General features: G+C 53.3%; 1 protein-coding gene across 1 annotated transcript; it reads left to right on the top strand.

The window, feature by feature from the left end:
• Nucleotides 1–12,370: 12,370 nt before the first annotated feature.
• MIER2 (MIER family member 2) lies at nt 12,371–20,837 on the top strand. Its single transcript, XM_074163821.1, has 12 exons — nt 12,371–12,491; nt 13,041–13,192; nt 13,965–14,090; nt 14,738–14,861; nt 15,480–15,589; nt 16,263–16,332; nt 16,559–16,710; nt 17,452–17,533; nt 17,632–17,726; nt 18,508–18,635; nt 19,648–19,784; nt 20,362–20,837. The coding sequence occupies exons 1-12, from the start codon at nt 12,371–12,373 to the stop codon at nt 20,835–20,837; spliced, it is 1,773 nt and encodes a 590-aa protein (XP_074019922.1).
• Nucleotides 20,838–21,695: the final 858 nt, after the last annotated feature.

A 21,695-nucleotide genomic window follows, 5' to 3' on the forward strand; every position in this document is an offset into this window, starting at 1 on the left:
GCTGCCAGCCCCGTAGCCAGCTCAACTTTGGGGAGAAGAAAATTCCTCGTTTCCATGGGAACCGGAGAAGGAAAGTTTCTGGGGCTGTGGCTGGGATTGTGCCAGCCGGGCACAGTGGGACCCCCGGGCCGACCGTCTCCCCCCTCCGCCCTGGGGGAAGGCTGGTGCCCGGCTGCCAGCCCCCCTGCCCACACCCCGAGAATGCGCACCCTGGTGAGGGGTGGCCAGGGCTCCTCGTCCCCCCCTCCCATGCTGTGTCAGATGCGATCTGACATTTAGCTCTGCAGCTTGGTGCATGGAGATGCAGCGATAGCTCTAATCTGTTTTTCTCCTCCTCACGCTCTCCCCAGAGGCAAAAGCTGCGGCTGGGAGAGTGGGGGGGCTCTGTCAGCCAGGCAAGGAGGGCATCTGCAGCACTGCACTGGGGGTCCGGAGGGTCTGGAGGTGTCCTGGCAGCACCGTGCCCTCCTCCCCATGCCCTCCCATCAGGCAGAAGCAGCCGGGCCTGGATGCCGCCAGCAGCAGAAATTTGGGGTGGTTTCAGAGCATCCCGGGGCTCTTCATCCTCCCTCCACTCTCAGGCTCTGGCTGTGCCTGGGATGAGCGGGCTGGTGGCAGTGAGGGCAGCAGCTCCCCAGTGCAGGGACCGGGATATCCCCAATCGGTGCCACCAACCTCTGGCTCTGCACCCCCTTCCTGCTGCAGCCCTGGAGTGTCGGAGCCCTCTGGATGGAGACACCCTGTGCAGCCCCCTCTCCCTTTCCCGGTGTCTCAGCTCCAATTAGTGAGGCCCCTATTAATTTTTTCCGCTCAGCAGCTCACGTCAGTGTCAAACCGGCAGCGCGTGGTGCGGGAGGGAGCCCAAGCTGCCGGGAGCAGTGGAGGGGAGACGAGGTGCCAGCTTCAGCCCATTAATGAGCCAAGGTGCACAGGGGGGCAAACCCTGGCCCCACAGCTGCCCCACAGTGGGAATGAGCCCCCAGAGAGGGAAAGCTCCCATCTGGCTCCACCATCCCAGCATCCCTCCCTTTGCTGGGGGGTCCCACAGCTCCGGGTCACAGGCGCATCCTGGTTCCCTCCTTTCCTGCAGCGTTGGCCCCGGGCGTTTGGGGTGCACTTGGGAGCCCATTGTTGCCCCTGTGCCCGGGCTGGGCCCTGGCACGCACAGAGGTGTGAGGGCTTGGGCAGAGCGGGCGCGATGCCAGTCCGGCAGCCTCGGGGCCGGGGTCCCCAGGCGCAGACCGGGGCCAGTGAGGACTCGAGCCCCTTTTGGGGGCTCCTGCAGCCACAGGCAGAGGCTGGACCCACAGCAAGAGCCAGCACTGGCCACTGGGCTCCTGCCCTGGCAACACCACGCTCCACCTGCTGCGGGTCCCGCAGGGTGAGGCCAGGATGCCCGAGACCCCTGAGATCCTCCCGCTTCCCCAGCCCTCGGAGATTGCCTGGAGCAGGAGGTTAATGATGCATCCAGATGGAGCCGACCTTTCCACCTTTCCACCTTTCGGCTTCACCTGCGGCTCCCTTTTCCCTGCCATTATCTGCATGGATGCCTGTGGATTTCATTTCCATATTCATGGTGTTTTAATGACCCTGTAATATCTTTATGTTCTGCAATTAACTGTGGAATCTTTTTTTTTTCCTTCTGCAGATTAGCATCTGCACAGGATCATTTGTGGCATTTGAGCAGAGGAAGGGAAGGCTGTGCAGGAGGGAGACAGGGTTAATTAAACTTCAGAGATCAGCAGGCTCTGCTGCCAAATGTCCTTCTTGCCGGTGGGACCGTGGAGGGTGGGGAGGGAGCAGCTCTGGGCAGGATGACAGCTGGGATGGCCGGCCGGGCAGCTCCTGTGGCTGTTGGAGTGGCTCCAAGTAGTGCAAGCACACACGAGCATGCATAGACATGCTTGCACACACATAGACATGCTTGCACATGCATAGACGCACTTGGACATGCATGGATCAAAATCTGCACCAAGATCCCTGCCAAGGGGTGCAAACCATGACTGAACAGCTGCTGGCGTCACCCCCGAGCAGGAGGGTTGTGCTCCCCACCCTACCCCCACAGGACCCTCCTTGAGCTCGTCATGAGGCTCTCCATGGCACAGTGCGCTGTCTGTCCATCACCCAGCACTCAAACGCAGACAGACAGACCGATGGCATTGGGGTGGAGGTGCCACCAAGTGGGGCAGGGAGCTGGGGGCAGTTGGGGACACATGGGGGGCTGGAGGTGCCCCCCCATGCTCATGAGCCCTGCGGCCCCGGTGCAGCCTGACATCAGGGCTCCACGGAGAAGCCATTAGAGCTCCTATCGCTCCATCTCCATTCCCCGGAACTAATGGGCATCTCCGGCTGCACCATCCCCCTCCCTGTGCCCACGATGGGATGGTAATTGGGTTTCGGCACTGCAAGATGGATGGGGCTGGGCTAAGAGTGGAGCAGGGAGGAAGAAGAAGGTGCAGAGGCAGCTCTGGGCAGGACAGACCCCCCCTTGCCCTCCATCCACCTCCTGCCCCTCTGCTCGGCTGTGGGGTGCCGCCAGCCCCTGTCCGGCCCCAGACCTTGTCAGAGGTGTCTCACATTGCCTTGGGGCTGGCCGGGGAGAGGCAGGTCCTGGCAGCCCCCGGCCATGGGCATCCCTGGGGAGCAGAGCTGGGGTCTCATCTCCTCCCTGACGGAGGCTGGTGACGCCAAGCAGCCCCAGCGCGCTCCATGGCTTTGTGTTGCCCCTTGCAGCCTCCCCCTCCTTTTCCCTTGGTCCTTTTGAAGCCGCAGCTGTGAACAAGATGTTTGCAAGGGTGAGGCGCAGGAGCGGTGCGTTTGGCGCATTGAATAAAGATGGGGCTGAAAAACACCTTCTCCCGTGGCTGTTTGATGTGAACAGCAGCGTGGAATTCATTAGTAGCGATGCCAGGCGCGCTGTGCCGTGGGAGCCGCTGCTGCCGCCGGCTGGTCGGAGCAACACGCGCTGACACCCTGCGGACGTGGCACCCCGGGCACCGGCACACATGGCCATGGTGGCCACGCCAAGGCACGTGTGGGCCCGTGTGGTTCCTGTGGTGGGCAATCACATACCACCGGGTGCCAGCCGGCCCCACATGCCCACCAAAACGTGGCGGAGCTGCCTCTGCTGCTACAGGTACACAGCCGTGGGGACGGCAGCACCTGCGAAAACCCAGTAGAGAACCCAGGCATGCAGGGGCCCGTGTCCACCTCACAGCCCCCCCACCCTCCCCAGATCGGTCGGGGGCCAATGGGGGGCTGGATGCAGGATGTACATCAGGATGGAGGGCGCAGGGCAGGGGGACAGCCTTGGGAGACATAGGGGATGGTGTCCCTGCTCCCTTCTGGCCCCGCCGCCAGTGAGCAGCAGGACACAGCGTTTTATCATCCTGCTAAGGCTGACAGGCACCAGAATTAATGAGTTCCTCATCAGCGCTGCTTCATTTAGTTCCCTCCTGGAGTCACCAGCTCGAGGTGACACACACACAGCCCCCCAGGCAGCATCGGAGGCTGCTGCCATGGCTGCAGGGCGAGGGGGGAGTGTGCGGGGGGTACGTGGAGCATGTGTGTGAGCACACGCAGATACACACATGTGTGCACGGGCCAAGGTCTGGAAGGGGGTGAAGCCCCCACCCGGGTGGATGGGGCGTTCCGGGGGCCACACTGCCCCGTGGTGCAGGAGGCACCGGGGGCGCAGGGACCCGAGTCCAGGCAAGGCCGACCTCTCCGCATCCCTCATCAAGGCTGAAAGGGAGCACCTGCTTTTAATTACTTGACACCAGCAAGAAACACTTGTGGGTAGGGCTAGGGAGGGAACGGGGAGGGGAAAGCATCCTCTGCTGATTACAGCTTTCTAATTCTGTGATTAGCCCCTGGGGGGGGGGCAGCCCGGGTTGGGGCACCTGCAGAGCTTTCTTAAGGCCCTCATGCAAGGAGCTAGTTTGCTGCTGTGGCCAAGAACCGGCTGAGCTGGGCAAGGGGATCGGGGCACAGGCAGCCCCATCCCTGTATCCGCCCGAGGCCTCGTCTGCTCTGTGCAAAGGTAGGATGAAATGCTGCGGGGCAGGAGGGCTAAATCAGGAGGACTTGACACCATCTTGTCCTTGCTGGCGTGGTCTGTGTTTCTTATCAGGCTTCTCCCGAGCCCCCTTTCTTCAGAAGGGTTTGGAGTCAGGTTCTGCTCCCCACAGCCCATCCAGGGTCATGCCTCGGGCTGCAGGGAGGTGACGCTGGTACGAGTGAAGCCAAAGAAGGGACTTAGATGGCTGTGGATATCTCTGCATCCATCAGTGTATAGTCTAGTGTTTATTTCTCTGTTTTTCTTTGCAAGCAGTGGTTATAGCTGTTATACAGCACTTCAGTGCAGGCAATTAGGCAGGGAAATCACAGGAGAGGAACTCACCCTCATCATATATTTCAAATACAGGCACGTCATCGGGTGCAGGATGAATCCCACAGCACTAAAGCAAAGGGTCTGTCAGGGCAGGTCAGGAGGGTCTTGCTCCACACGCTGGCGAGGTGACAGCGTGTCCCTGTTGTTGCAGGAGAGGCTTCGTGCAGCTTCGCCGTTCCCCTTGGCTTTGCCTCTGGCTGTTATTGCACCAGCGGAGTGTGCTGGGAAAAGGAAAACATGCCTTGTCTGTTCTCTCGGTGCTGGCCTTTTCAGAAAGTCGACATTTTGAAAGGATTTACCATCCCACGGCTGGTTTATTTGGCAGGCTGTGCCGGTGCGCAGGCTGCATAACTGCGAGCCCTTGTCTTTGCTGTTCGAACCGCTGTCAGGTCACACCTTCCTGCCGGTACCCGCGGTGCCATCCTCTGCCCCAGCCCCGGGGACGGCAGCCTGGGCTTTACCTGGCTGCAGGACTAATCCCTCGTGCACACACCCCGCGACTGCACTGAATTTCCCACTCCCGTGGCAACGTCATGAAAACAATAGTTTGTCAAGAGGTTATTGAAGGTGAATTTAGAAAGTTATAGATTGTTGCAGGAGGGAGGGAAGAGAAAATCCTGTCCATTTGGGATGCGAATGCAGGCACAACAATTGCTGTGACAATAATAACTGGATTGAAGGTAACAGGGACATTCCCCACAGGAAGCTCATCACTGCATTGCAATTAAGAGCTAATGGCTGCCCCACAAGAGAATCGTTAGTGTGGGGTCAGAGGGAATCCCAGGTTAAGACCCATGGCTGTCGTCAGGCTGAGAACGAGACCCGCTCGCATATGGTCGGGTTCTGCCCCGAGGTACAAGGTGCCGGGATCAAAAGGCATCAAGTGTGTGACCCCGGGCTGAGGAGGCTCAAGAGGGAGAAGGGTCCGTGTTCCATGAGCCACTCCCATGGGAGCACCACAATGAGCCCCGACAGCCTGGCCTAAGGTTTGCCAAGGGTCTGGGGCACAGGTGGCCAATACAACCATCGGGTACAGCAGTACCTACTTATGTCTGTAGATATTGCATGTGTCTTTGTGATCCCCACAGAGATATTATATAATAAAGTATTTTGACGGTAAATAAGCTATATTTGTGGGTTGTGATGACTTGAAGTCTGTTGGAAGGGAGGGAGGAAGAATAATAGGTACAAGAAGGGAACTCTATAGCTATGACACCTCCTATCACCTGGCTGGGCGTGGGCGGACGGGCTGCCTGAACTGCCCTGGGAAAGGACAGTGTAAACGGCGTGTGTTCAGTAAACAGCTGACACCGGTGGTGGATCCTGAGACACCAGCACGTTGTAGAAGTATAAACACTTCTCTGAAAACCTAAACTAGTATGTTATTTGTGAGTAGCATAGCTCCATCTAGCATTCATGAAAACTGATGCTTCTCTAAAGCTTAATTCGTTACTACTCTGTTAAGTGTTAAAAACTGTTCTGTCTGTTAACAGCCACAACCATCGGGAAACCAAGTGTTCTTTTACAGTCAAAGCTTATACGTGCAGCTCTTCCCCTCCCTGCATTCAGACCATCCTGTGCTCGGCAGATACCTGCCTTCTTGCAGGGTACATCCAGACACCAACCTCTGCTTTCCCTGGGCAGGGGTCAGTCCTGTCCCAATACTGATAGATTTTATTTTATTTTTTTTCCCATCAAAATTGCTTTATGAACCCATGTAAAATTTTTCATTTATCTTCAGCCCCTTGTGGCTGAACAGCCCATTGCTGAACTGCAGTAGGTGAAAAAGTATTTGCTGTTTGTCTCAGGGCTGTAAAGCTTTTCCAAGAAGCAGCATTGCTTACCAGGTAGAGTGCAGGTGAGGAGAGAAAGGAGGGCAAGACCTGGGTCCACCCCAGTTTTGCAGCCAAATCCACCCTGGATTTGGCCAAAGCCACTTCACCCTTCCCTGTTTTGTCCACAGAGCAGTGGTTTTAGCACAGCGTGCTGTTGGAGTGTCATGACTAATCATTCGCAAACACCTGGAGAGTCTAAGCCACCCTGTGTTCCAATGCCCTCCGAGTTTTTTTAAAGGCCTTTGAAAATTTCAAAATACTGAATGTCAGGTGCTGAAACTGACAGTGAGCTACTGCACTGGCGATGGGCTGCCTTTGCTCATACACTGTGCTCTGCAGCCCGGCACGGCAAATGGCTGTGTGCTGGCTTCAGGGTCTGGTGGTGGCTGCAGGATGGAGGATCACTGCACCTGGCAATTCTGAGGACAGGAATTAACATACCGGGCAATGGAAGTGTCTGCTGGAAAGTGTTTCACCACTCCCTCAGGGGAGTGCAGCCGCTTGGAGAGACTCAGCCTGGCAGTTGTCACTGCGATCATGAAACGGAGCAGCAGAAGTTGGCATGAGCGCTGCTGCGGGTCAGCAGAGCTGAGCTCCTGGCAAAGCACTCGAAGAATGAGTAGAGCCGGGCAATTGTCATGAAGAATTAAATTTGCTGCAATGAGTCCTTCCCTCCAAATGTTCGGGAGAGCGAAGCTCACTTTGCCAGGCCAAGGGAAAGCCGATATCGAAGTGTGAACAGGGATTCACGCTGGAGCCTGAGCCAGCCTGGGGTCTCTGTGGGTCTGGGTGCGAGTGCTGTGGGACGGCCACCGTGTTTGTGGGTAACCTGTCCCCAGGTCACGCTGGGGAGGCAGCCGACCAGCGAGACGGCTTCACCCCAAACCCAGGCCTTTCTGCTTTTTGTGGTGACAAAACACCTGGACGCGCTGTTGGGAGCAAGGCAGAAAGCAGCAGTTTTTGTAGAAATTTCTCAGAAAGTTAAAGACAAGGTTACTTTTCTAAATGAATAAACAGCGTCTGCAATCTGTTAGTCCTTTAAGAAGAGCTAGACAGATCTGTGCGAGGGAATAAAGGCCTGTTCAAGTGCTCTGGTTCTCAGCTCAAGGGCCACCACCACTTCAGAAGCACTTGATAACACTTTGCTTCCTGAGCTGAAAAGCGTGAGCAGAACCTGACGCAGAGTAAATTGCTGTGTGTGGAGGCTGCTCCGAATGACCAAGCCCTGGGAGCCTTCATGGCTGCATTGCTGTTGAGATGCTCAAGCCAATGCATCAGCTTGAGCTGAATGATGATTGACTGGACTTGACGACACCGAGCTGAGTGGTGGGATGACATACCAGAGGGACCCGGAGAGGCCAGAGAAGTGGGTCTGTGTGAACCTCATGGGGCCCAATGAGGTCAAGCACAGGGTCCCACAGGCCAGGCTGGACGGGGCTTTAAGCAACCTGATCTAGTTAAAGGTGTCCCTGCCTGTGGCAGGACCTTAGACTAGATGGCCTTCAAAGGTGCCTCCCAGCCCAAACTATTCTATGATTGATCAAATGGTGAGATCTGGTGCCGAATGTAGCTGCGTGTCCTGCCAATTGTGTTGGCAGCCCGTTAATGTGCACTCTGGGGAAAGCCCTGGCTGCCGCTGCGGGTCCCCAAGGGATGGAAGGGTCCTCTGGCAGGGAGGTTTTCCTGGTTTCAGCTGGGACAGAGTTAATTTTCTTCCTAGTAGCTGCTGTGTTTTGGATTTAGTATGAGAATAATGTTGACAACACATATTGTTTTAGTTGTTGCTAAGTAATGTTTATATTAAGTCAAGGACGTCTCCAGCTTCCCACAGAAGCTGAGGGGGAGCATGGACAGAACAAGTTATCCAGAGAAATACTCCCGTATTGCCCCCTGCAGCCCTCACACTCAGTGAATGAAGGGGGGCTGGCCGGCAGCAAGGACCTGTGGTCACAGCTTGGGCCGGGCCAGGCCACCCATCGTCAGGGGGTGCGCAACTGCATTTGCATCACTTCATTTTGTATATTCTTTTACCATTTTTTTTTCTCTCTCTTCTGTTACTATTCCATTAAACTGTCTTTATCCCAGCCCCCAGGTTTTTTCCCCCATGTTCTCCCTACCCTCCTGGGGGCTGCGCAGTCCCTGGCCTGGCCTTGCCTCCTTCGGGCGGGATGGCGGGCAACCTTCCCTTACCGCTCCCGCCCCGATTCCCCTCCGCCGCCACGTGTGATCCGGTGACTTTTTATCAACAGGTTGCTTTATCAACAAGATTCGGGCCACGGGAGAGGCCTCTGGGGGCGCCCCGGCCGCCTCCGCCCCAGGCCCTGCCGCCACCGGCGCCCCCTGACCCCTGCCCCGCCCTCGCGGCGCCGCAGCCAATGAGCGGCCGCCGCCGCATCCGGGGCTTCCACACTCCCCCCGCCCGCCGCTCGCGCTCGGCCATGGCGGAGGTGAGTGAGCCGCCGCCGGGCCTGGGGCCTCCTCGCCTCCCCCGACCGGGCCGGGACACCGGGACCCCCTCCTCCCCCGAGCCCCGGCAGCCTCCGGCCGCGGGGTGGATGGGGCAGGGGCACCGGGGCCGAGGGACCTGAGCGGGGGGCGGCCCGGCGGGGGGCAGCGGCCGGGCCCGGGGAGCGGCGCCGGCTCTGTCCTTCCGCCAGCGCCGAGGAGGCAGCAGCGGGGCTTCCCGAGGCGGGGCCTCCGGGAGAGGGGCCCCGGTGGGCGCTTAAAGGGAATTTGGGCCGGGGGGCGGCCGTGGTGCCTGGGCCCGTGGCCCGGCGGGGGATGGTTCCACCGCGGGACAGCGAGGGTCTGTAACGCTGGCGGGAAGGGGCAGGGAGCGAAGTGGGAGCCCCCGAGGCTTTGGCACAGCAGGGTCTGACAGCATCTGGGGATCCAGGGTCAGAGGGATGCGGAGCTGCTGGAAAGGGGCTCGCAAAGGTGGGGGTGAGCGACAGGGCCTGAGCAGCGGGAGAGCAGGGAGGTGGGGAGAGCGGGAATGGCAGAGGCCTGGGGAAGGCGGCAGGAATGGCTCGGCTGGGTAACTGGGACCAGGAGAACTGCCCTGCTAAGAGGGCGAGCGGGAAAGGGAGCTTGTGCTCTGAATCTGGGTGAGGATGCCCCTGCTGCCTCTCCTATTGCAATGCCGTGTTTGTTGTGGTGCATTGTGCCAAGATGTTACTGCCATCGCTCCACCACACTTACGGTTGGTGATGCCATTACCTGTCGGGTCTTGACACATTCTTGAAATATCCCTGTCCTGTCATAACGGTTGTCGTGGCACATCCGCCTTCGTTTCCATCATGAGATCCTTGTGGTAACCACGATGTGGGAGAAGGACGTTGCGAAGACAGTGAGGTAGCTGGCTGCTCTGTCGCAGGATCTCAGAACACCATTAGCTGAGATAACTTCTGTTTGACAGCAGGGCTTCGTTTTCAGGGTATTTCAGCATTTTGCATGAGGAGGGTGCTGTCTGGCCTGCCTGCTGTCCCATCCAGAGCGTCTTGGTCTTGGCTGCCGCCTTCAGTGGATCACGAAGGGTGCTGTGTTCCTCTGTGCCACAGCATTACTTCTGCACGTTGTTGGGCTGACGTGACGCGCTGAAGTGCTGCCCTGGCACGCTGCACCACGTTGCCATTGTGCACGCACTCTGTCATGGGTAAATCTAGGAGTTGTCACTGTCCTGCAGAAGAGGTTTGCCATCCAGAGGGACCTGGACAGGCTGGAACATGGGCCCGGGCAAAACTCATAGAGTTCAACAAGGCTGACTGAGGGTCACACCTGGGTTGGGGCAATCCCAAGCACAAGTACAGGCTGGGCAGAGAATAGATCGAGAACAGTTCCCAGTTGGAACTAGATGATCTTGAAGGTCCCTTCCAACCCAAACCGTTCTGTGATTCTATGAGCTACGCAGTGTCTCTGCTGTGACATTCCAACGGCATGTGATTTGGGCACTGATTGTCCTGAGCAGAGCAGCAGATTACCTGTGGCATTGGCAATCCATGTAACCAGGAATATTCTGTCATCATTTACCTATTTAGGCCAGACCTGCCTTTCTTCCCTTTTCATTTGACTTTGACTCTTGTTTCCATGGTCTTCTGGATTTGTAAATGATTTGAGGCATCATTCAGTTTCACGCATGTTTAAATGTGGATGTGGAATGGGCCCTTTGCTTTGTCTGTCACTTGTTTCTCTTCTCAGCCCAAACAGGGCAGTGGGAGTTACTTTATGGTGACTCCAGCTCACAGCAGTTCCCACTTGCTCTAATGCTACATTATTGCTTTGAGGAAATAAACTCATAATTAGTTACTGAATTGCCATTCTGTCCTACTGACTATTACTCTTCATTTCAGCACCTGGTCATTAATACAAGATCTCACCATTCCTGAAGTATTCTTGACATCTTTTCAAGCCAGCCCATCCACTGCTAACGGTTTCAGTCTTTGTTTTCACAATCCTTTCCGTGCAGCTCCTTATTGATCCCCCTGCAAAAGAGGAGCACTCAATATACAGATTATTGTCTCAGGAAGGAGAATTCTGCGGATCGCTCAAGACTGGCAGGAGCAAATGTATACCTCGCCCTTATCCTTTCCATGAAACCAGGGTTGTTTGCTTGGAAGGATTTATCCCAGAGGGTTTTGTGCTTGGTCACATTCCAGAAAGGCGCAACAAAAGGGCATTTAACACTTTCCTGAGTTCCAAAGCCATTTCCCGGTAGGACCATCCTCTGAATGGAGGCTGTCCGAATCCTTGTCTGCTTTCATTATCCCATAAACTCCTCCCTTTTCTTTTACTGTCTGCAGTCACTGGGCTCTGCCTGTAGCCAGAGTGGTCTCCGGTGGGGTTATCTTGCTGCTAATAATGAGACCATCGGGGATGGTGAATTGCAGTGCAGCATGCGCTCACTTGACTGGAAGCATCCTCTTTTCACCAGTGCTGGTAGAAGAGGCAGAAAGAATTCCACAGGTGTTTCACAGATCCTTTTCCTTCCTCCCTGCCTGTCCTTCTCTCATATGGCAATATCTTCTGCTGCCTTCCAGGCCAACCATTATTTTAGCAGTAATTACACTTGGAAAAAAGCTGCCTCTCTAGTCATTATGGAATGTGCAATATACATGTCAATACCTGAAGACACTAACTTGGAACCCAAAGTCTGGGGTGGCTTTTCTGCTGTATGCTTTGCTCTGTTGTGAGAGGATGAATTTCGATGTGAAGCTGTACCATGTTTCCTTAAATAAGTCTTAAGAACCTCGTACTGAAGCATTGTAGATGTCCTGGCTGCAGCAGAGTAATTGAGGAGTGATGGTGCGTGGCTGAGGTTATTAATGGCTGAGGATCACGAAGAGGTGTCATTGGTGACCGGGGGACTGACACTGTGATTTTCTTCTGCGGTCGGATGCTCTCAGTCACCCAAAGGCATTGGTTAATTACCTGCTTGCTCCCTACCCTGGCTGAACTTGATGAGCAGCATTTCCATGCGCAGCAGCCCCCGGAGCAGCAGATGTTTGGGGTTGTTTTCCAGGCCCCAGTCCATTCTGCTGCCTGAGCTTCTGACCCAGCACTGAATGCCAGAACGCAGGTGCCTGTTCTTAGTGTCTCCCTGTCCCACCTCGCCTGTGCCACTCGCACTCCTATCAGCCTCCTTCGCTGCCTGCCCGGCTCTAGATTTCTTTGCTGCCCCCCACTCTGAGCCTGTTGGATGCAGGGGGGCGTAGGGAGAGCCAGCGTCTGGTGGCCACTTCTTCCGATTGCTGCTCCAGAGAGTGGGTTGGCTCATAAAGGCGCTGTGTTCAAACAAGCAGGATGTGGATTAGGGTCAAAATCCTTCTTTTAGGTGAAATTGTAAGCCATAAGGATCTGAGGTCTTAAACTGGTGAGAGGATAAATAATTAGTGGAGTGCTGAAGATAAAAAAGATCAAATGGAAACACCGCCATATGCAGTTAGAGACTGAGGGGAGGGTAATGAACCCGGAGGAGAGGAGGCCGGGAAGAGCTGCTAAATACACTTGACTGGAGCTCTTTTTGCACAGTGCAGTTTCTAATGTGACCCTGTGTGGGTTTTGTTAACTTTTGCCTTGAAATTAAATTAATTGCATTTGCTTGTGGGGTTAAGTGGCTGGAGGCATGTTACACTTTTAAGAAGAGATGTCTCAGCCATATTTTTCTCTTTTCTTGAAGGCCTCGGTTGGCAGGCAGAGCCCGAGGGTGGTGCCATACCCAGCCCACAGTCTATGTCCTGGAGAGCCTGGCCTTCAGAGTGCAGCAGGTAGCCACAGTTTAAATATGCTTCTGTTTGTTGGTCTGGTTTCCAGAGGAAACAAGGCTCCTGTGATCAGCCTGTCTGTTCCCTTCTCCTTCCAACGTCTTCCGAACCTGTTGGTTGATTCCCATGCCATTTGACAGAGAAGGAAAGTCTTAAAGATGCCAAAGCTCCTACAAGTGTCCATTTGACCGTTCTTGCAATAAGAGGTAATTATCCTAAAAATGCCTCGGGCGAAGGAAAGGCTGCAGTGTGCGTTCATATGTTATGACATTAGTGAATCCAGTCAGGAGGGACACACAAATGCTCAAAACCTTCAGATTCAGCTTTCAGTCAGTTGTGGAACTTGAACGTGCAGAGAACCAGGCTTTGCAATTTAGCGGTCACGGAGTGACTTCTTTCAGTCATGTTCCCCGGCCCCTCTCACTCCTTCCCACCTCATCCCTTCCCCTGGCTCACCATGGCTGCACACGAGGGGGGCGTCCCAAGAGTTCTCGTGTCTGAGGATCTGGTCCAGGGTGGTGCTGATATCCCACCTTCTTCTCATCCCTGCAGTTGTGTCAATGGGCTCAGCCGACCATCGACTGAACCTGGCAGAGATACTTTCCCAGAACTATGGTGTACGGGAAGAAAGGGAAGAAGACGATGATAGTCAGGAGAAGCAGAAATCTTTAGAAGAGCTGGAGAAGAGTATCAGCGCCTCTCAGGTAAAGGCGGGAAGGGAAATTAGGTGCTGGGTTTTCTTGTTTGCTTTGACAGTTTGGGTACCAAAAGCCTTTGTGAGAAACTCTGACTTGCTCAGGTGGCGGTGCGCTTGCTCAGGTGGTGGTGTGCTGGGTTTAGGTCCACCCATCAACAAGCCTTACGTTTGAATTCAGACAGGAAGGAATTGGTTGACAACAGGTAACAGCAGCAAATCTTGGAGTCCTCCTCTGCCAAGTGGCCTCTCTGATGAGGTGGTCCTCGCTCATGTTGCTGAAGAGTCATCAGCTGCTGGGTATGTGTCCATTTGACAGTGGAGGAACACCAAAGATGAGGTGATGTAGTCCTGCTGTGGGTGGTCCCACAGAGGCCTTAGTGGAACACAAAGTGTGTTCTTGGTGACAAAGACTCTTCAGGTCCAGCACAAGACTAATAGGGATTTGTTCCTTCCTTGGTATAAATACAGTTCTGCTTCCTGGCATCTGCTCACCAGCATGAAACCTAGTACAAAAAATAAGAATATTTTAAAAATGCCCTGGACTATATATTGCTTTGGGGTGAAAGTTCCTGGCTTCTCCATACCTTTGAGAAGGTCATGGGGGGGGGGTGTCTTGATAGACTGTGCCTCCCTTACACAGCATTACCCAAGGCAGCTCAGAGCCCCCAGAGGAGCAGAGCTGCCGTGACTGCCTCTGCATATCTCTGTGTTCACTACAGCCGGTGTTGTGTTCGGTGATTGTTCCATTCCTGATGAAGCTTTGTCCTCCTCTCGCTCAGAGCAGTGAAATGCCATTTGAGGAGCTGCTTGCACTTTATGGCTATGAGGCATCTGATCCCATCTCGGAGCAGGACAGTGAGAGCAATGACATTTCTCCAAACCTCCCGGATATGACTCTGGATAAGGTAAGAGCAGCTCTGTGCTTGGGTGTGTGCCGTTAGCCTCTGCTGTGGGTTACTTTTGTGGAGCTTGAGACATCAGGTGGCTCTTTTCAGGTGGGGTTTGATGCCAGAGGAAGGGGCCTGCCTAGTTCTCGTGTCCCTTGTGAGAAACAGAAGGTGCAGAAATGTGGATGCAAAGACCTTAGAGGGGACCAGAGAAAGCATAACTGTTTTAAAAAGAACACTGTAAAAACCCTTTATGGACCTTGGGTTACGAGTCTTGCAGGTAGATGTGGATCTGTGGAGAGTCAGGGAGGCTTTGTATCATCCCAGGTGAAGCTGTGGCTCCTCCTGTTCTAGCTAAAGTCTTTAGAAAGCTTTTTTTTTTTTTTTTTAAATTCCAGAGTCTTTAAGATATTTGCTGTAAGCGGAGCTCTACAGAAAGGGCCACTTGCTCCTTTTCCATAGGAGCCACTCTTGGACCTTGTAGAAATGCTTCTAGGGAAGATAATCTGGGGGTGGTGGGGAGTGTGAGAGGGAATCTGGCTTTGGAGATGCTATGGGAGGGTGAGGACATCTGTGGATGTGGCCACCTTTGGCCCAAAATGCTTTCCTGTAGGCCTTTTTTTTTAATTTAAAAATATTTTTCACTTTCTTGTTGTTGTTAAAAGGAGCAAATAGCGAAGGATTTGCTTTCAGGGGAAGAAGAGGAGGAGACGCAGTCTTCAGCTGATGATCTGACTCCATCCGTCACATCCCACGATGCATCAGACCTATTCCCAAACCAGCCTGGCTGTATGTGGTGCTAATTTCTAAGTCATTCTTTATTACTGTGCAGGGTAGGGCAAGAATGTTTTTCTTTATTTTGTCACTTAGTTTCCTGACATCAGTTTTTCCACTTTCCTTCTGGGGGCTGCAAGTAAACCTGGTTGCTGGTAGTGTTACTGAGCAGTGGTTAGGACGTGATGGAGCACAGATGAGCAGTGGGATGAGGAAGAATTGTCTTTAGCTGCAACTCATAACACTGAGAAAGTGAGAATTTTTTTGCTACCTGCTGTAATGGCAGTCTGCAAGATCAGTACCTGATCTGACATCTCTGGAAGTAAATGAATTCAGTAGTACTAGTGGTGTGATGTATTCTGGCAGTTCCTAAATGTTCGGATACGTGGGAAGCCAAAGTGTGTGACAGACGCAGCATAGAGTGATGTTACTCCTTCTGCTGGCCTGCAGAACGAACCAGTGGGAGTGTACAAATTCTTTTATTTAAAAGGAGAAAAATAAAATAGGGATAAGCTGTCACTGAGGACCATTCTGAAAGCGACTTTAAGACAGAAAATGAAGGGAAGGAGAGGGAACGTAGAGCAGTAGAAAAAAAACATCTCATAACTACACATCTTTTCCTTTCCCACAAAGCAAACAATTTCCTTGCTGATGAAGACAAAGAGCCCTGTTCATCTCCATGTGCCTCCTCCATGGCTGAGGATTCAGAGGAGGATTCCATCCCATCCAACGAGTGTAAGAAGGTAAACGATCCGAGCGCATTGGGAAGGGGAGCTAATGCAGTATGCCTGAGTCTGAGGAAAGCACGACACCAAAACACTGTGATATCTCCCCAAGAAATTTTCTTTCTTTTATTTTCTTTTGCTCAGTGCCTTGCATTTTGTGGGAAGGTGGTGAAAATGGGTTACAGGAGGTTTTTTTTAATAGGATCTTGAATCTGTATCTGAAATTATCTTCTGCTTCAGATACGGAAAATGCTGTTATGACTTGGTAAATTAAAGCTGCAGCCTGTAGCCCTATAAAGGTGAAATGCTGTGTGATATTCCCAGCAGGATTTGCTGAGAAGAAACCATCACACACAAGAGAGGAGCAGGCTTCCAAATTCATCCTGTTTGTGAAGGTTGTAGGAGAGGTTCTGCATTCCTTTATCGCCAGCCTTAGCTGTTTGCCATATATCTTTAACATAAAAACTATGTAAATGCCTAAGGTCCCCAAAGTATTGTCTGGCTGGTAGTAACTCTTTTTAGTTACCCTATAAAATAGTCAGGGTTCCCTAGAAGCAATAGTAACAGCGGGGATTACTGATACATAAATCGGCCCCGTGGTGTCATAGTCCCTGAATCATGAATTACACCTCAGTGCCTGTGTGGAGCATTTTCCATTTCAATTTACCACTGCTCTATGGTGATGTTTCAGGAGATCATGGTTGGACCTCAGTACCAAGCCAGTGTTCCCATCCTCCACTTAAGCCGGCATGGTGAGAAAGGTAAGGCTTGATGGGTCCTGCTTGGGTGTGGGGCTACCGGCCCAGGCGTCTGGGCGGGCCCTCCTTCACCAGTTCTGCTCTGTGTCTCTGGGCTTGGCACCTCTCGGTGTGGACACCAACATTCACAGCTACCCCCAAGCAGGCTTTAAACGAGCCTGTTCGAACATGCATTTCTCAAAAGCAGCAGAGTTCTCTGATTAGCTTATTTCAGTGCTTTTTCTGTTAGCCTATGAGAATGAGGATCAGCTGCTTTGGGACCCAAACATACTCCCTGAGAGAGAGGTTGAAGAGTTCCTGTACCGCGCGGTGAAGCGGCACTGGGAGGAGCTCTCTATCAGCAGCCTGCCAGAGGGAGAGATGGTGAAGGACAACGAACAGGTACATGCAGGGGCTTCTTGCTGCCCACAGATACTCCCGTGGTGCAATGTTTGCTACAGAGATCCTGACTGAGACCCACTTAAAAGAGAACGAGACCCAACTCTGGTCCCGATTCCTGGATAGGTGAGGGTGTGCTGCTCGGCTGCAGTCTCAGGAGACACTTCCCCTCCAGCTGGGAAGCCTGTAGAAGGCTGTAGTGGATAGGACCACGGGCCTCTCTAGCTTAGTACTTTTCTTCCAGTGCAGTGACAGATGTTTGTGGGAAGCATGTACCAGACTGGGCAAGTACAGAGTGATGGGTGCTGTTTTGTTCTGTTCTGTACTGTGTTCTCCCAGTATCCCAAACTCTCTGAGCCAGAGCTTCAGCAGGAGCATCCTTTTGTATCTGTCCTCTATAGCAGTCTTTGAAGCCAGTAGATCAAACGTTTGGCCAAGAAACGTCAGCGCAGTTGTGTTTCTTCTCAGGTAGCCAGGTCAGGGTCTCACAGTGACCCTGCAGGAGCACAGAGGCACACCTGTAAATCTGCAGAGCTGCTGGTGGAACCGTATCTTTTCAGTCCCATGGTTTGTTACCAGTGCCTTGAAAAGTGGAGTAATCTGTGTTGATGGTCGAGCTGGGGTTAATGGCAAAGAAGCTCCTGGGAAAAATAAGTTTTACGAGACAAACATGAGTCATGAGTAGGTTGGTTTGTGGTGTGTTGCTCAGGTAGGTGCTCTCAGTAATTTTCTTCTGTTCCCTAGGCTTTGTATGAACTGGTGAAGTGCAATTTCAATGCAGAAGAGGCACTGCGGAGGTTACGGTTCAATGTGAAGGTTATCAGAGGTGAGAACCCCTCCCATATTTAGATTTTACCCCAAACATCAAAGCACATGTAAGTCTAGATTCTGTACATCTCCAATTCCTCTTTCTTCCTGCCGTAGATGAGCTTTGTGCCTGGAGTGAGGAAGAATGTAGAAATTTTGAACATGGCTTCAGGGTGCACGGGAAAAACTTCCATCTTATCCAAGCGAACAAGGTAAGGAGGCTCAGCCCTGCGCCCTACTAAGGCGAAGGGAAGGGGGTGCGTCAGGAGCCTTGGCTGATGCAGGACGTCCAGGACCACTGGGTTCCCACCCCAGGCTTTGTGTTGACTCACGCTCGCAGGTGATGGGCTGTTCACTGCCCTGCTCTGCCTTATTTTCCAGGTGGGAGAAGTCACAAACACCACTGACCTGCATGAGTGATGTCAGTTAATTACTGATTAGCCCTTTCTGGAGTCTCAAAAGTTCTTTCCAAACTCTCAGCCCTTGCAGTACTTCTGTGAATGAGTGAGTTGAGCATGTGGATGTTTTGTAAAGTCCCCTGGGGTCCTCTAGAATGAAAGGTGCTGTTGTAGGGAGAGCTGGGCCCCGGGACATATGCTGCTGTGCTGGGAGTTGGCAGAACCAGAGAGTCCAGTCCTACCGTGCATTAATTGTGGGCATGTTGGTGCTGGCCAGTGCAAATGGATGCAGGTTTGCTCTCTTGGTGTTCAGTGTGCTGCTGGGCGTGCAGGAAGGTCCTGCAGGAGTGTACCGAGTGTGAACCCACACTGGGGTCTGCAGGAGCAGTTGTGTGCTGTGGGGAGTTCTTTCTCTGGCCAGTTACCACCTTGGAAATCTCAGTATGTGCTTCTGTTCTGCAGCATAGATGTGTCTGTAGCAATATAAATTACTGTAATGCACTTCATTTTCTGTGCTGATTAAATGGGAGAATAGTCCTTGCTCCATAAGGCACCTATCAATGCGTGGCCTTCTGAATGTGGTGTGTCTCCTCAGGTCCGCACCCGGTCAGTGGGTGAGTGCGTGGAGTATTACTACATGTGGAAAAAATCAGAGCGCTATGACTACTTCACTCAGCAGACCCGTCTAGGAAGGAAGAAGTACGTCCTCCACCCTGGAGCCACGTGCGTGGAATATTCTCACACTAAAATTAGTAATATTAACCTCCCCGTGAAGGTTCCTGCTGCAAAGTACCTGTGCTTAAAAGGCTGCGCTTTCTGCTCTAGGAGGTTTCTTGGGTGGGAGCATGGAGGGGTCAGTGGGTGTTCTCAGCACGTGAACACTGCTGGTGCAGGGAGGGAAGATAAGGCAATTATTTGCTTGGATGTGGACTTTCTTGTATCAGAAAATACTGGTTTGTTTCAGACAAATGCATCTGCAGAAATGAAGGCCGGGGTCAGGGATTCAGAGCTGATCTCGGGAAATAGCTCAGTTCAGTGAGGTTTTGGGAAGGAAGTATTTTAAGTTCAAAAATACACTATTTCTGGTGGTTTGGAACCTGAATTAATGTCTTTCCTTGCTGCCACCCTTTGAGGCAAATTCTTCACTCTGAAATGTATGCTAATTACAGAAAATAGTTTTTGAAAAGGTTGAAACTGAAATATTTTAAGAGGTCAAAGTGAAATATTTAAATTGAATCAATTAAAAACATTAGATGAAGTATTAGATTTTTATTTTTTTTAAATTCTGGTGCAAGACAGGAAAATACCTGAAATCTCAAATCCCTCCAGGGTGGGAAAGTATTTTCTCAGCACTTGCTCCTTGCTGTCACACTAACATTGTCACAACCTGCTGCAGCCGCTCTGGGAAGCTGATCCCCAGAGAGAACATTTGACCATTTATTTCCTTACGGAGGGGGCAGAGGCTTGGAGAGCGCTGGGGTTGGAGCTCTTTGTTTTGGAAAGACAGAGCCTGTTCTGGTTTATCCTGGGATGGGCTTGGCCCCATGCAGTTAACTGTGATCGCCTCAGTGCGGAGTCCATGCTGGGCTGCACAGGAAGGGACGGACATTCCTTCTAGTGAGGTCTCTGCAGCCCTGTTGCTTTATTTGTTAACAGGTTTTAATCTGTCCCCATTCTCCCTGCCTGCGTCTCTCTGCTCCACAGGTGGTGGCACTACTATCTGTCTTTCCCACAGGGATTACACTGACAATGACTTGGATGGGGGTGAAGTAGAAAACAGCAGTCGTTCTCGGGGCTCCCCACCGATCCCCTCTGCAGCCAGCTGCCTGGACCCTCACTTCAGTCAGGATCAGCTCACAATGGAGAGCACAGGTAACATCCTTTCCTTCTCTGCTGTGGGGATAATGCCTCTCCCTTGCTTAGCAGCACAGACCCCCCCTTTGCCGTTATCCAGCTGCTGTTCTTCTCGCCGCGCTTGCCTGTGGGCTTGCTTTGTCCTGGGCAGATTTTGGTGTGGGCAAAGGAGAACTGGGAACAAAGTTCCTGGGAACTGCTTTCAGAGTGAGCTGGGACTCACAGGGAGCTGGAATAGGTTCATTCCCTCATCGTCCTGCCCTGATGAGGGCTTTGGGTAGGCACCTCCCAGGGGCGGTCGGCATGAGGGTGTAGGATTTAGCATTTGGCTTATCTTGGAGTGTCTCTGTGAGATTTCCTTTAATTTCCATAGAAACACTGATGGCCTCCCATCTGCTGTCTGCATCTTGCCTTTCTTCACTACATGCTGGCAGAGATCTTGGTTGCTATAATAAAGAAACATTTGTGCCATCAAGCAAATACTGTTGTGATTAGGTGGGATTGAACTGGATTGTGTTTTTTTGTGTTATGGACTCACTCTAGCTTTCTTTCACTTACTGTCCCTCCCTGCCTGTGCGTCTCCCCTGCGGCGCAGAGCCCCTGAGCGTGGAGAGCACGGCCTGCAGCCTGGGCAGCATGAGCGAGTCGGGGCAGGGCTACGAGTGCAGCACTCCTTCTGAGACGAATTGTTCCTTCGACCCCGCTGAGGAGACATCCTCAGGCGCCATCTCAGCTCCCTGCACGCAACATACTGTCCCCCCCTCAGAAGCGGGGCTCTACGCTCTGCCACCGGCAGGACCAGGACTGGCAGAGAAGCAGGAGACGTTGCAGAGCTCTGGTGAGACGATAACCATGGACTTCACTCTCCCTGCAGACATTAATGAGGGTTTGCCTTTAATTGCTGGCCCTGTGGATTTGGACAGAGACCCAGAGGCAGTGGTGGCCCCTGCGCAAGTGTCCTTATCGGTCACAGATTTTGGCCTCATTGGCATCGGAGATGTAAATAGTTTTCTGACTGCTCACCAGGCTTGCCCAGCGCCCGTGGCTCGGTCAGAGCCGCTGTCACAGTGAGAGTCTCCAGTCACAAACTTGTCACAGACCCAGTGAGGACTTTGGCCTGACTGAGGGAAATCCTGGAACTTCCACTGTTCCGCAGGGACAGTTTGGAGCTGTTGGTCAGAATCCGTCTTTCCATCCTCCTTGATCTAAGGCTACCGTGAAACTAAACACCTTCCTGCTCCAGTGTGTTCTGACACGATCACGCAACGCTGGGGCTGGCTCTAGTGAGGGGGGAGGTCTGTCACCCCCGTTCCGTTGTATCACCCCAGGTAATGCCAGGTTGTTGGCAGAGTCCCTGCCCTCAGGACAGGGGAATGTCCCTTGGCCCCAGAGGGACAGTCTGAGAGCAGCGGTGCTCTGAGGACAGGGACGTGTCGCTGGGGCGGGGGGAGCGGTCTGGAGGTCCGGGAGCTGAGTTGATCTGCAGGGAGCACAGCCCACCCGGCCGTGGGGCAGTTTGCCTGCAGCAATGGGATGGCCATGAGAAAGGAAGATGGGTCTTGGCCCTTGGCCCACAGATGGTGTGTGGCAACAGGAGTCACCTCCCTGTTCCCTCCCAGCAGCCGCCCCGTGCTGCGGGCTGTGACAGCGCCCACGCTGCTGTTGTCAGCTTGCAGCTCGGTGCCTTTGCATGCTCCTCTGCCCACTGCAGGTGCCTGGTCCAGCCCTTCGGCAGCAGCGTCGGGCCTCGGGGGGGGACCCTGCCTGGTGAGCACTGTGTGCACTCCAGTCCTCACCGTCCCTTGCAGCGCTGGGCCCTGCAGGGGTTGTTCTGGGAGCGAAGGGAGTTTCTAGACCCACAGAGCGATGCTGGCCTTCAGGGTGATGCTGCTTCTCTCACTGCCAGTAAGTGACTGGTCCCTGCTGATG

This window comes from Numenius arquata, chromosome 25 (genome assembly GCF_964106895.1).
Source record: "Numenius arquata chromosome 25, bNumArq3.hap1.1, whole genome shotgun sequence".
Lineage (NCBI taxonomy): Eukaryota > Metazoa > Chordata > Aves > Charadriiformes > Scolopacidae > Numenius > Numenius arquata.